Source organism: Delphinapterus leucas, chromosome 15, assembly GCF_059928025.1.
Source record: "Delphinapterus leucas isolate spDelLeu-1000000601 "Yukka" chromosome 15, BTC_Dleu_Yukka2, whole genome shotgun sequence".
In the NCBI taxonomy this organism is placed as follows: domain Eukaryota; kingdom Metazoa; phylum Chordata; class Mammalia; order Artiodactyla; family Monodontidae; genus Delphinapterus; species Delphinapterus leucas.
In genome coordinates, this window is record NC_143143.1 from 14,203,773 (window position 1) to 14,217,431 (window position 13,659).

Sequence of the window (13,659 nt, forward strand, 5' to 3'; positions counted from 1 at the left end):
GACACTTTATGTACCCTACCAAATGTCCCATGAATCATGAGGCTCTCTGTTCTGGCTGGTGGGAGCAAGCTTTATTCCCATCCTGTGTGAGTGTCAAGCATTGTTACCTCTAATTCTTTCAGATGGTTCTTTTACCAGCCTTGAGTAGTTTCCTCATAATCCATGCACCAGTCAGTATTCAGCTGAATACCTGGGGGCTGCCCTCTGCAGATCTCAGGGTTCCTCTGTGTGGCTTTCACCTCCCTCGTGCCCAGTCCTCTGAATTCTAGCCACCTTCATCTCCCCAAACTGTCAGCTATCTCTTCTCAACTCAGGGAGCCTGCCAGCCTCTGCCCGGCTTTCCCCTCCCTGCAACACTGCCTGGATACTCTCTCAAAGGAGTATCCAGGCAGTTACAGGGCCCACCACATTTTTTTCATCTCTTAAAGAAAACTCATTTTTTGGCTGTGTCCACTGTCTTGAAAATGTTATATATATATATATATATATATATATATACACACTATTTGTTGGCTGGTTATTTAAGGCTGGTTAGTAAATGTGGTCCCTGTTACTCCACCATGACCAGAAGTGAAAGTCCTACACTTTCTTATGAAGAGAGAGAAAGTGGTGATCCTATATTGGGTTGGCCAAAAACTTCGTTTGGGTTTTTCTATAACATCTTACAGAAAAACCCAAACGAACTTTCTGGCCAACCTAATACCTGGCCTAAAAGACAGGCAAATAACCCACAGCTTCTCTTACCTATGTCACCATTTTTGATGCACCATTAATAGTTGTGATCATGAATAATCACAGAATTTATATTGAAAATTTTCACTATTTTAATTAAAACATTTTTAAAATCTATGCATAAATCTCATTAAAAATAAGGAACTGAAGAAAGTTTAAGGGGTGCTGTCTACATACACGTTGTACATAAGCGAGATTGATCCATGGTCATTTTGCGTAATTTGAAAGTGAACTGTTGCTAGACCAAATATACATATAATAATAATGCAGATGAAATTCTCAATAAAGGTACTATGGTAATAATATATGTAAATCTGTTTGTTAATCATATCCTTTTCTACAATACAAGTAAGATCCATTTATGCTGTCTCTTCACTGTATATAGTGTTAAAAATAAAATTTAATGTTTTTAAACTTTTATTACCACCGTTTATTTTTCCTTCATAGCCTTCTTCCATTCAAACATTCATTCAACAAATATTCACTAATTGCCTAGTACTGTACTATGCTAGTCCTTATAAAACACCAAATTTAATTATTTTAATGGCTACTTTAATGACAAAGTTATAAAATGCATCTGGGGCAACTTTTTTTTGCTTCTATAAAGAACATTACAGCATTCAAAATCCAGGGATATTCATTGGAATGTGATGCACAGGTACACACAATGCATCATGCATGTATCACACGTAAGCATAATCATCATAGATGTGGGTGTATCTCTACTTGCTTTTTGATGTGGATCAGGGATGGATAAAGATTTGCAGAGATAGTCAAGTTGAGGAGGGTGTTACGAAAAAAGAAAAGAGGAGTAGGCATAGGAAAAGGATCAAAAGGAGGTTATAAAAGTTTGACACATATGACAAAGACTGGAGAAGCTTCTTCTGGACGTTGACTCTAGGAAAGAAAACCGCCCCACAGGGGATGAGAAAGTAAGACCCGCATGGAGGGCAGCTGGAGCATGAGTTCAAGGTCAAGTACTTTGGAAGTTGCTGGAGGTCAGAGGACCCAAGTTTCACTCTCCTCTTTCTCCAAGATTCTCACTGGTAAGAGAACACACACAATGGGGGTGCCAAATGGACGCCAGAGGATCATCCTTACTAGTGGGCCAGATAGTACCAATGACTCCAAAGAATAGGGCTTTCTGCTAAACTATGTTAGCACATGCGCCTTGGGCTATATTCCTGGTGGATCTCCTCATACCCTGCCAGCTTAATGGAGCACCCCAGGCTGGACTCATACACCCAGTTACTTCTCAAAACGGGCCCCTGCCCTGACCCAAGTGTGCATACTCATGGGAGTCAGAAGCCAAGGAGAGCCCATGGACTCTCTTACCCACCCAGGAGGCAGACGGCCTAGAGAGATGCGGTGGAATATTTTTTGCTTTGGAAGAACAGTGACAACCCCCAATGATGTGGATCAAGGCCTGATGGGATCTGAGAGAACATAAGCCACTCCCTGCCCAGGTGAAGAACTGAGTAAGTGGTGGAAACGGGTGTGGAGGTTTTCACCCCAACACTCCTCCTCCAGGACACAGACCAGAGGGCATCTCCACTTTGGAAACATGCAGAAAAAAGGGAAAATGACTCCCTCTTTACCAGAAAGAATCGTTATAGCTTCTCTAACTTCAAAACAAGACACATTTGCTGAGTGTGTGGCTCCAGGCGCTCCTGGAGCTTGGATTTCTGACACAATCTTATCTGTTATTATTCTCAGCACAAGTCAGAAAGCAGAGTTCGGAGCATTTTATTTTTTAACTCAAATTTTCTTTTTGATTTTTTTTTAACTTTTTTAAACTTTTTTATTTTTTTAAACATCTTTATTGGAGTATAATTGCTTTACAATGTTGTGTTAGCTTCTGCTGTATAACAAAGTGAATCAGCTATACGTATACATGTATCCCCATATCCCCTCCCTCTTGCTTCTCCCTCCCACCCTCCCTATCCCACCCCTCTAGGTGGTCACAAAGCACCGAGCTGATCTCCCTTCGCTAGGCAGCTGCTTCGCACTAGCTATCTATTTAACATTTGGTACTGTATATATGTTAATGCCACTCTTGCACTTCGTCCCAGCTTCCCCTACCCCCTCCCCGTGTCCTCAAGTCTATTCTCTATGCCTGTGTCTTCATTCCTGTCCTGGCCCTAGGTTCTTCAGAGCCCTTTTTTTTTTTTTTAGATTCCATATATATGTGTTAGCATACAGTATTTGTTTTTCTCTTTCTGACTTACTTCACTCTGTATGACAGACTCTAGGTCCATCCACCTCACTACAAATAACTCAATCTCGTTTCTTTTTATGGCTGAGTAATATTCCATTGTAAATATGTGCCACATCTTCTTTATCCATTCATCTGTCAATGGATACTTAGGTTGCTGCCATGTCCTGGTTGTTGTAAATGGTGCTGCAATGAACATTGTGGTACATGACTCTTTTTGAATTATGGTTTTCTCAGGGTATATGCCCAGTAGTGGGATTGCTGGGTCATATCGTAGCTCTATTTTTAGCTTTTCAAGGAACCTCCATACTGTTCTCCATAGTGGCTGTATCAATTTACATTCCCACCAACAGTGCAAGAGGGTTCCCTTTCCTCCACACCCTCTCCAGCACTTATTGTTTCTAGACTTTTTGATGATGACCATTCTGACTAGTGAGGGGTGATACCTCATTGTAGTTTTGATTTGCATTTCTCTAATGATTAGTGATGTTGAGCATCTTTTCATGTGTTTGTTGGCAATCTGTATATCTTCTTTGAAGAAATGTCTCTTTACGTCTTCTGCCCATTTTTGAATTGGGTTGTTTGTTTTTTTGATATTGAGCTGCATGAGCTGCTTGTATATTTTGGAGATTAATCCTTTGTCAGTTGCTTCATTTGCAAATATTTTCTCCCATTCTTAGGGTTGTCTTTTCGTCTTGTTTATGGTTTCCTTTGCTTTGCAAAAGCTTTTAAGTTTCATTAGGTCCCATTAGTTTATTTTTGTTTTTATTTCCATTTCTCTAGGAGGTGGGTCAAAAAGGATCTTACTGTGATTTATGTCATAGAGTGTTCTGCCTATGTTTTCCTCTAAGAGTTTTATAGTGTCTGGCCTTACATTTAGGTCTTTAATCCATTTTGATTTTATTTTTGTGTATGGTATTAGGGAGTGTTCTAATTTCATTTTTTACATGTAGCTATCCAGTTTTCCCAGCACCACTTACTAAAGAGGCTGTCTTTTCTCCATTGTATATTTTTGCCTCTTTATGAAAGATAAGGTGACCATATGTGCGTAGGTTTATATCTGGGCTTTCTATCCTGTTCCATTGATCTATATTTCTGTTTTTGTGCCAGTACCATACTGTCTTGATTACTGTAGATCTGTAGTATGGCCTGAAGTCAGGAAGCCTGATTCCTCCAGCTCCGTTTTTCGTTCTCAAGATTGCTTTGGCTATTCGGGGTCTTTTGTGTTTCAATAAGAATTGTGAAATTTTTTGTTCTAGTTCCGTGAAAAATACCATTGGTTGTTTGATAAGGATTGCATTGAATCTGTAGATTGCTTTGGGTAGTATATTCATTTTCACAATGTTGATTCTTCCCATCCAAGAACATGGTATATCTCTCCATCTGTTTGTATCATCTTTAATTTCTTTCATCGGTGTCTTATAGTTTTCTGCATACACGTCTTTTGTCTCCTTAGGTAGGTTTATTCCTAAGTATTTTATTCTTTTTGTTGCAATGGTAGATGGGAGTGTTTCCTTAATTTCTCTTTCAGATTTTTCATCAGTGCATAGGAATGCAAGAGATTTCTGTGCATTAATTTTGTATCCTGATACTTTACCAAATTCATTGATTAGCTCTAGTAGTTTTCTGGTAGCATCCTTAGGATTAGCTATGTATAGTATCATGTCATCTGCAAACAGTGACAGTTTTACTTCTTTTCCAATTTGGATTCCTTTTATTTCTTTTTCTTCTCTGATTGCTGTGGCTAAAAATTCCAAAACTATGTTGAATAATAGTGGTGAGAGTGGGCAACCTTGTCTTCTTCCTGATCTTAGTGGAAATGGTTTCAGTTTTTCACCATTGAGAATGATGTTGGCTGAGGTGTGTCATATATGGCCTTTATTATGTTGAGGTAAATTCCCTCTATGCCTACTTTTTGGAGGGTTTTTTTAATCATAAATGGGTGTTGAATTTCGTCAAAAGCTTTTTCTGCATCTATTGAGATGATCATGTGGTTTTTATCCTTCAATTTGTTAATATGGTGTATCACATTGATCGATTTGCGTATATTGAAGAATCCTTCCATTCCTGGGATAAACCCCACTTGATCATGCTGTATGATCCTTTTAATGTGCTGCTGGATTCTGTTTGCTAGTATTTTGTTGAGGATTTTTGCATCTGTGTTCATCAGTGATATTGGCCTGTAGTTTTCCTTTTTTGTGACATCTTTGTCTGGTTTTGGTATCAGGGTGATGGTGGCCTCACAGAATGAGTTTGGGAGTGTTCCTCCCTCTGCTATATTTTGGAAGAGTTTGAGAATGATAGGTGTTAGCTCTTCTCTAAATGTTTGATAGAATTTGCCTGTGAAGCCATCTGGTCCCGGGCTTTTGTTTGTTGGAAGATTTTTAATCACAGTTTCAATTTCAGTGCTTGTGATTGGTCTGTTTATATTTTCTATTTCTTCCTGGTTCAGTCTCCGAAGGTTGTGCTTTTCTAAGAATTTGTCCATTTCTTCCAGGTGGTCCATTTTATTGGCATATAGTTGCTTGTAGTAATCTCTCATGATCCTTTGTATTTCTGCAGTATCTGTTGTTACTTCTCCTTTTTCAGTTCTAACTCTGTTGATTTCAGTCTTTTCCCTTTTTTTCTTGATGAGTCTGGCTAATGGTTTATCAATTTTGTTTATCTTCTCAAAGAACCACCTTGTAGTTTTATTGATCTTTGCTATTGTTTCCTTCACTTCTTTTTCATTTATTTCTGATCTGATTTTTATTATTTCTTTCCTTTGGCTAACTTTGGGTTTTTTAGCTGTAAGGTTAGTTTGTTTATTAGAGATGTTTCCTGTTTCTTAAGGTAGGATTTTATTGCTATAAACTTCCCTCTTAGAACTGCTTTTGCTGCACCCCATAGATATTGGGTCATCGTGTCTCCATTGTCGTTTGTTTCTAGGTATTTTTTTATTTCCTCTTGGATTTCTTCAGTGATCTTTTGGTTATTTAGTAGTGTATTGTTTAGCCTCCATGTGTTTGTATTTTTTTACAGTTTTTTTCCTGTAATTGATATCTGGTCTCATAGCACTGTGGTTGGAAAAGATACTTGCTACGATTTCAATTTTCTTAAATTTACCAAGGCTTGCTTTGTGACCCAAGATATGATCTATCCTGGAGAATGTTCCATGAGCACTTGAGAAGAACGTGTATTCAGTTGCTTTTGGATGGAATGTCCTATAAATATCAATTAAGTCCATCTTGTTTAATGTGCCATTTAAAGCTTGTGTTTCCTTATTTATTTTCATTTTGGATAATCTGTCCATTGGTGAAACTAGGGTGTTAAAGTCCCCTACTATGATTGTCGATGTTCGACAATTCGATTTTCGACAATTTCGATTGTCGATTTTCCCTTTTATGGCGTTAGCATTTGCCTTATGTATTGAGGTGCTCCTATGTTGCGTGCATAAATATTTACAATTGTTTTATCTTCTTCTTGGATTGATCCTTTGATCATTATGTAGTGTCCTTCTTTGTCTCTTGTAATAGTCTTTATTTTAAAGTCTATTTTGTCTGATATGAGAATTGCTACTCCAGCTTTCTTTTGATTTTCATTTGCATGGAATATCTTCTTCCATCCCCTCACTTTCAGCCTGTATGTGTCCCTAGGTCTGAAGTGGGTCTCTGTAGACAGCATATGTACGGGTCTTGTTTTTGTATCCATTCAGCCAGTCTATGTCTTTTGGTTGGAGCACTTAATCCATTAACATTTAAGGTTATTATCAATATGTATGTTCCAATTACCATTTTCTTAATTGTTTTGGGTTTGTTATTGTAGGTCTTTTCCTTCTCTTGTGTTTCCTGCCTAGAGAAGTTCCTTTAGCGTTTGTTGTAAAGCTGGTTTGGTGGTGCTGAATTCTCTTAGCTTTTGCTCGCCTGTAAAGGTTTTAATTCCTCTGTCAAATCTGAATGAGACCCTTACTAGGTAGAGTAACCTTGGTTGTAGGTTCTTCCCTTTCATCACTTTAAATATGTCCTGCCACTCCCTTCTGGCTTGCAGAGTTTCTGCTGAAAGATCAGCTGTTAACCTTATGGGGATTCCCTTGTATGTTATTTGTTGCTTTACCCTTGCTGCTTTTAATACTTTTTCTTTGTATTTAGTTTTTGATAGTTTGATTAGTATGTGTCTTGGTGTGTTTCTCCTTGGATTTATCCTGTATGGGACTCTGTGTGCTTCCTGGACTTGATTAACTATTTCCTTTCCAATATTAGGGAAGTTTTCAACTATAATCTCTTCAAATATTTTCTCAGTCCCTTTCTTTTTCTCTTCTTCTTCTGGGACCCCTATAATTCGAATGTTGGTGCGTGTAACGTTGTCCCAGAGGTCTCTGAGACTGTCCTCAATTCTTTTCATTCTTTTTTCTTTATTCTGCTCTGCAGTAGTTATTTCCACTATTTTATCTTCCAGGTCACTTATCCGTTCTTCTGCCTCAGTTATTCTGCTATTGTTTCCTTCTAGAGAATTTTTAATTTCCTTTATTGTGTTGTTCATCAATGTTTGTTTGCTCTTTAGTTCTTCTAGGTCCTTGTTAAACATTTCTTGTATTTTCTCCATTCTATTTCCAAGATTTTGGATCATCTTTACTATCATTACTCTGAATTCTTTTTCAGGTAGACTGCCTATTTCCTCTTCATTTGTTTGGTCTGGTGGGTTTTTACCTCGCTCCTTCATCTGCTGTGTATTTCTCTGTCTTCTCATTTTGCTTAACTTACTGTGTTTGGGGTCTCCTTTTTGCAGGCTGCAGGTTCATAGTTCCCCTTGTTTTTGGTGTCTGCCCCCAGTGGGTAAGGTTGGTTCAGTGGATTGTGTACACTTCCTGGTGGACTAGTGCCTGTGTTCTGGTGGCTGAGGCTGGATCTTGTCTTTCTGGTGGGCAGGACCATGCCTGGTGGTGTGTTTTGGGGTGTCTGTGAACTTATGGTTTTAGGCAGCCTCTCTGCTAATGGGTGGGGTTGTGCTCCTGTCTTGCTAGTTGTTTGGCATGGGGTGTCCAGCACTGGAGCTTGCTGGTCTTTGAGTGGAGCTGGGTCTCAGTGTTGAGACGGAGATCTCTGGGAGATCTCTCACCGATTGATATTACATGGGGCTGGAAGGTCTCTGGTGGACCATTGTCCTGAACTCAGCTCTCCCACCTCAGAGGCTCAGGCCTGACACCCAGCCAGAGCACTAAGACCCTGTCAGCCACATGGCTCAGAATAAAAGGAAGAAAAAAAAAGAAAGAAAAATAAATAAAATAAATTGAATTAAAAAGTTGTTAAAGTAAAAATTTTAAAAATATTATTAAAATAAAAAGAGTTTTTAAAGTAATTTTTTTAAAAAAAGGAGAGAGCAACCAAACCAATAAACAAATCCACCAATGATAACAAGAGCTAAAAACTATACTAAGATACACATAAAAATCAGAAACTAGTCAGTCAGATACAGGAAACCCCAAGTCTACAGTTGCTCCCAAAGTCCACCACATCAATTTTGGGATGACTCGTTGTCTCTTCAGGTATTCCACAGTTGCAGGGTACATCAAGTTGATTGTGGAGATTTAATCTGCTGCTTCTGAGGCTGCTGGGAGAGATTTCCCTTTCTCTTGTTAGCACAGCTCCCAGGGGCTCAGCTTTGGATTCCGCCCTGCTTCTGTGTGTAGGTCGCCCTCTGGTGTCTGTTCTTCGCCCAGACAGGAGGGGGTTAAAGGAGCGTCTGATTAGGGGGCTCTCGCTCACTCAGGCTGTGGGCAGGAAGGAGTACAGAATGCGGAATGCGGGGCGAGCCTGCAGCGGCAGAGGCCAGCGTGACGTTGCACCAGCCTGAGGCGCGCCTTGTGTTCTCCTGGGGAAACCGTCCCTGGATCACGGGACCCTGGCAGTGGCGGGCGGCACAGGCTCCTGGGAGGGGAGGTGGGGATAGTGACCTGTGCTTGCACACGGGCTTCTTGGTGGCTGCAGTAGCAGCCTTAGGGTTTCACGCCCATCTCTGGGGTCCGCGCTGATAGCCGCGGCTCGCGCCCGTCTCTGGAGCTCGTTTAGGCGGTGCTCTGAATCCCCTCTCCTCGCGCACTGTGAAACAATGGTCTCTTGACTCTTAGCCAGTTCCAGACTTTTTCCCAGACTCCCTCCCGGCTAGCTGTGGCACACTAGCCCCCTCAGGCTGTGTTCATGCAGCCAACCCCAGTCCTTTCCCTGGGATCTGACCTCTGAAGCCCGAGCCTCAGCTCTCAGCCCCCGCCCGCCCCGCAGACAAGCCTCTCGGGCTGGTGAGTGCCGGTCGGCACTGATCCTCTGTGCGGGAATCTCTCTGCTTTGCCCTCTGCACCCCTGTTGCTGCGCTCTCCTTCGTGGCTCTGAAGCTTCCCCCCAGCCACCCCCCGTCTCTGCCATTGAAGGGGCTTCCTAGTGTATGCAAACTTTTCCTCCTTCACAGCTCCTTCCCAGAGGTGCAGGTCCCGTCCCTATTCTTTTGTCTCTGTGTTTCCTTTTTTCTTTTGCCCTACCCAGGTATGTGGGGAGTTTCTTGCCTTTTGGGAAATCTGAGGTCTTCTGCCAGCGTTCAGTAGGTGTTCTGTAGGAGTTATTCCACATGTAGATGTATTTTTTGATGTATTTGTGGGGAGGAAGGTCATCTACACGTCTTATTCATCCGCCATCTTGAAGGTCTCCCTCACTTTTTCTTTATAATATTTTTCTCATGGCTTAAGCCTGATGTCCTACGAAGTTGAGGGATCAGGCCCCACACAGTCTAATCTCAGGGAAGAGCTTCCCTCTGTTAAAGGGGCCAAATCCCATCAAGCCGGCTCGTCTGCTGGAACGGCAGAATGAAATGTGGTTTCTTGGCTGTTGGCCTCAAGGGAGCCTCTTGAAAGAGCCTTTATTTGATGTTCCTGAAAACTGGAAGGAACAAAAAGACACGGGGGTGGGGGGCGGCGATAAAGCGAGCTCCGGGAGTCAGTGAGGATGGGAGGGAAGGCCTGGTGGAGAGATGCCCTGTACAGGGTGCTGTATCCATGCTGCAGCCCCAAACTGCAGCCCCCTGCCTGGGCAGGGACGTTTGAAGTTTCATGAGGTAGAATCTGGCTGCATTCCCTGCAGGGGCCCCACACAGACTCTTCCTCAACACTCCCCCATCCCAGGGCTGCCGGGATGTGTACCCCAATGTCCTTACTGTACGCCTCAGGTATTGGGGAGCCCACACATGCCTGAGCCGGCACATGTGGCCAGCCCTCCTGGCTCCTTGCATGGCTCTCTGGACCACCCCGTGGAGATCATCTGAGACACAGGTAACTCTCTTTGGTCTTTGCTTTTTAGACAAAGGAATTGCAAGTAAAGCTTTAAGAGATTAAGGACTGAAGAAAGATTGAAAAAGAGACTCTGTCTTCTCCCTGCCAAACAGAAACAGACCTGCCACATTGGTAGAGTGCACTAGAGTCCTCCAGAAACGGTTTCTATGGTGTGGATTTCTGCAGAGATCCAACAGCCAAGAACCCCCGAGGGCTTGGGGGTCTGGCAGGTAGAAGACCCCCAGAAAACCCAGCAGGACCATGATTATGCAAGGATAAAAAGAAACAAAAACTGTGCAGACAGAAAGACTGGCAGAGAAGACTACAAAATGTTAGGAAATTAGATTACATACGACATTGACCCTGGAGTCAGCCAGGCTTGGATTTTCATCTCAGCTTTGCCACTTACCGGCTGTGCTGCCTTGGGTATGTTGTCTAACTTCTCTAAACCCCAGTTTTCATCTCTGCAGAGGGAAATAATAGCACAAACTTGAGAGAGGTGTTGTGAAAATTACATTACATAATGTTTGCAAGTACACAGCAGAGCGCCTAGTCCTTAAAATAATGCTCAAAAATGGGAAACGATTGATTACTGTGGCTTCTAAGCAGTGAGACTATGGGTAACTTTTTCCTTCTCTTTGCTTGTATCATCCATATTTTGTACGATGAACATGTATTACATATGCTGAACGACAGCTTGGCAGCTTGACAAGGGTTCTTTCCATCTAGGCTTAGTCAATGAGGCTCCTCACAAGGGTCTTCAGGCCTGCTGAGTGCAAACCATTCTTCTGCTGGAGGAACCTCTGCAATGGGGACCAGTGGGATAATGGGACCCAGAGGACTAGAAAGGAGCATCCCTGAAGACAACTGTGTGGTTTTCCTCTCTCTAAGTGACCAAAGACCCTGAAAGAACACCAAGCATCACTACGTGCAAGTAGCAAGTAAACACTGAGATGCTCTTTCAAGCACTATGCCATCCAAGATGCTCTAAGTTACATTCCTTTCCTGCCAATGTCACATAATGGGCAGAATCCCATTATGTGACACTGGGATATGGTTTGCCCCATATCCCTTGCCTGAGATATGGGGCAAACCATGGAGACCAAACAAAGGGCTCAAGCGGTCAAAGGCAGCTTCTCTGGAGCCCCATCATCCCCCCCGGCCTCACCCCTCCTGGTGGGCACAAAGGCTCAGGCACCTTGGCTGGGCAGTAGGCAAAGTAACCAAAGCTCTTCCAACTACGGCAATTACAAGCAGCAGAGACAGCAAATAGGAAAGAGACAAGTGGAGATTCACTGCCTTTTCTGTCAGCCTTCAACAGGTGAAATACGTTTGTCCCCAAAAGGGTAAACCAACAGCTCGTGGAATTTAGAACTGCGGATGACCTTACAGTTCTAAGCATTGATTCCCGTATGAAATTTGATTTACTGACATACCCAAGGTCAGTGAGAACTCAGGGAGTGATTTAGGTCAATTCAAATAGCAGGGCCAGGACTAGAAGCCAAGCCTCCTAGTTTCTAGCCAGCGATGATGCTTCCTCCAAAGATGGATATTGTTTTGCCTCAAATTGCTGAGATTACTGGTTCCGGGAAGTGCCACCTTCCTGAAGGCGCTTACTACAGAGGCCATTGTACAAACTGGAAGAAGGCAGATCTTGGATGCCAGCTGGGTAAGAATTGGAAGCAAAGCCTTCCTACTTGTCTTGTCCTGGCGCTGCTCTTGCAGACCCCAAACAAATGGCAGCAGGGCTAGAAGACTCCATGCCAACCTCCAGTTGTTGTCTCCATGGCTCCAGCAGTGGGGCTGGTGATGAGGATGAGAATACTGACTTCTTTCCCAGCCTGGTCATTATCTGTGAATGGGAACAACAGATGAGCCCCTCACAAAAACCATGGTGATGATCAGAGGATAGACTGACTGCCAAGTGCCGGAACAGACATGTCTCTACATGGGTGTTATCCATGATGTCTGGACAATGATATGTTTGGTCCTTGGAAAGTCATCAACTCCATCACTGATGACTAACGTTTTCAGGGACTAAACTGGGGGGATAAACAAGATGAACATAAAAATTTAGCTGCACATCATTAATTATTTTTTAAAGTTTTCAGATATAGTTCACATACCATGCTATTCACTCACTAAAGGTATATAATTCAATGGTTTTTAATAGAGTCACATAATTTTACAACCATCATCACAATCTAATCTTAGAGCATTTTTATCACCCCCAAAAAGAAACTCCTCATCCCTTAGCTGTCATCCCCCAGCTCCCCAATCTTCTCCTGCCCTAGGCCACCACTAATCTACTTTCTGTCTCTACAGATTTGCCTATCTTAGACATTTCATAGAAATGGAGTCACAATATGTGGTCCTTTGTAATTGGCCTTTGTCACTTAACATAATGTTTTCAAGGTTCATTTATGTTCTGGATTAATTCTTCTTTTCATAGTTCTTACAGCATCTTTTCTGGATCTTTCAGGGCTTTCTGGGCCATCCTCAAACATTTTGGTTATTATTGGAAATCAGAATGAAAATAAATTCTATTTATCCAAACTTTTGGTGTGCTAATGGAGGTGGCATTGTATTATTTCTAAGATGAGGTAAATCAATTTGTGTACCTGCGCCAACAGTCACTAGATACCTCAGCTTCAGAAATGCTTAGCTGTGCTTTTTGGGTATAGTTTTCTGGTAATATATCAATCTGGGGCTTATTGCAAGAAGCAATTATTCCCAAAATAACAGAGCTGTGGAACTTGGGAAAACTCCCTATTTCAACAGATGAATTTTCCTGCATCTTAGGGATACACTGTCCTGCCCTCTGCTGAGTAGTATGTCAGGAAGACTAAAAATCAGAAGAATATGAAGAGACACCAAAGAGCCAGAGGACCTGTTTCTGACAGACTCACCTTTATTTGTTCATTATTCAGAAACAATTTAAAGGGCACCTACACTGTGTAGGCATTGAGCTAGCAGTAACAGCAATACAAACATGGGGCAACATTCCTTGTCCTCCAGGAGATCCTTGACTGGGACACTGCCCAGAACACTTGTCTCTGCTGGCAAGTCAAAGGCAACCCAGAGGGAGATGATAAGATGTAAAAACAGCATAGATCCTTAGTGAAAGAGAACTGGAGTGAGATCCCACAGTCCCAAATCTCAAAGGTTATGTGTAATAAATCACCCAAAAACCCTGAGTGGCCTAAAACAATAATAGTAATTTATTATGTCTCAAAGTTTTCATGGGTCAAGAATTCAAGAGCAACTCAGTGAGTCGTTCTGGTTCTGAGTCTCTTGTGGGGGCTGTAATCATATCAGCTGGGGCTGGAATTATCTGAAAGTTTGACTGGGGCAGAAAGGTATGCTTGCTGGGTGGCCCACTCCCAGAGTTGGCCAGTTGATGCTGGCAAGGTTGTTCCTC

At 42.2% G+C, this 13,659-nt stretch overlaps 1 protein-coding gene across 1 annotated transcript in view; it reads right to left on the minus strand.

Annotated features, from left to right (window-relative positions):
• Window positions 1-512: 512 nt before the first annotated feature.
• LOC111182070 (S-adenosyl-L-methionine-dependent tRNA 4-demethylwyosine synthase TYW1) overlaps window positions 513-13,659 on the minus strand; it is a 276,237-nt gene continuing 263,090 nt past the window's right edge. Inside the window, exon 16 of the mRNA XM_022588137.2 lies at window positions 513-12,090. Within this exon, the coding sequence (XP_022443845.2) occupies window positions 11,932-12,090 (159 nt within the window). The 3' untranslated portion in view covers window positions 513-11,931. The remainder of the gene's footprint in view (window positions 12,091-13,659) is intronic.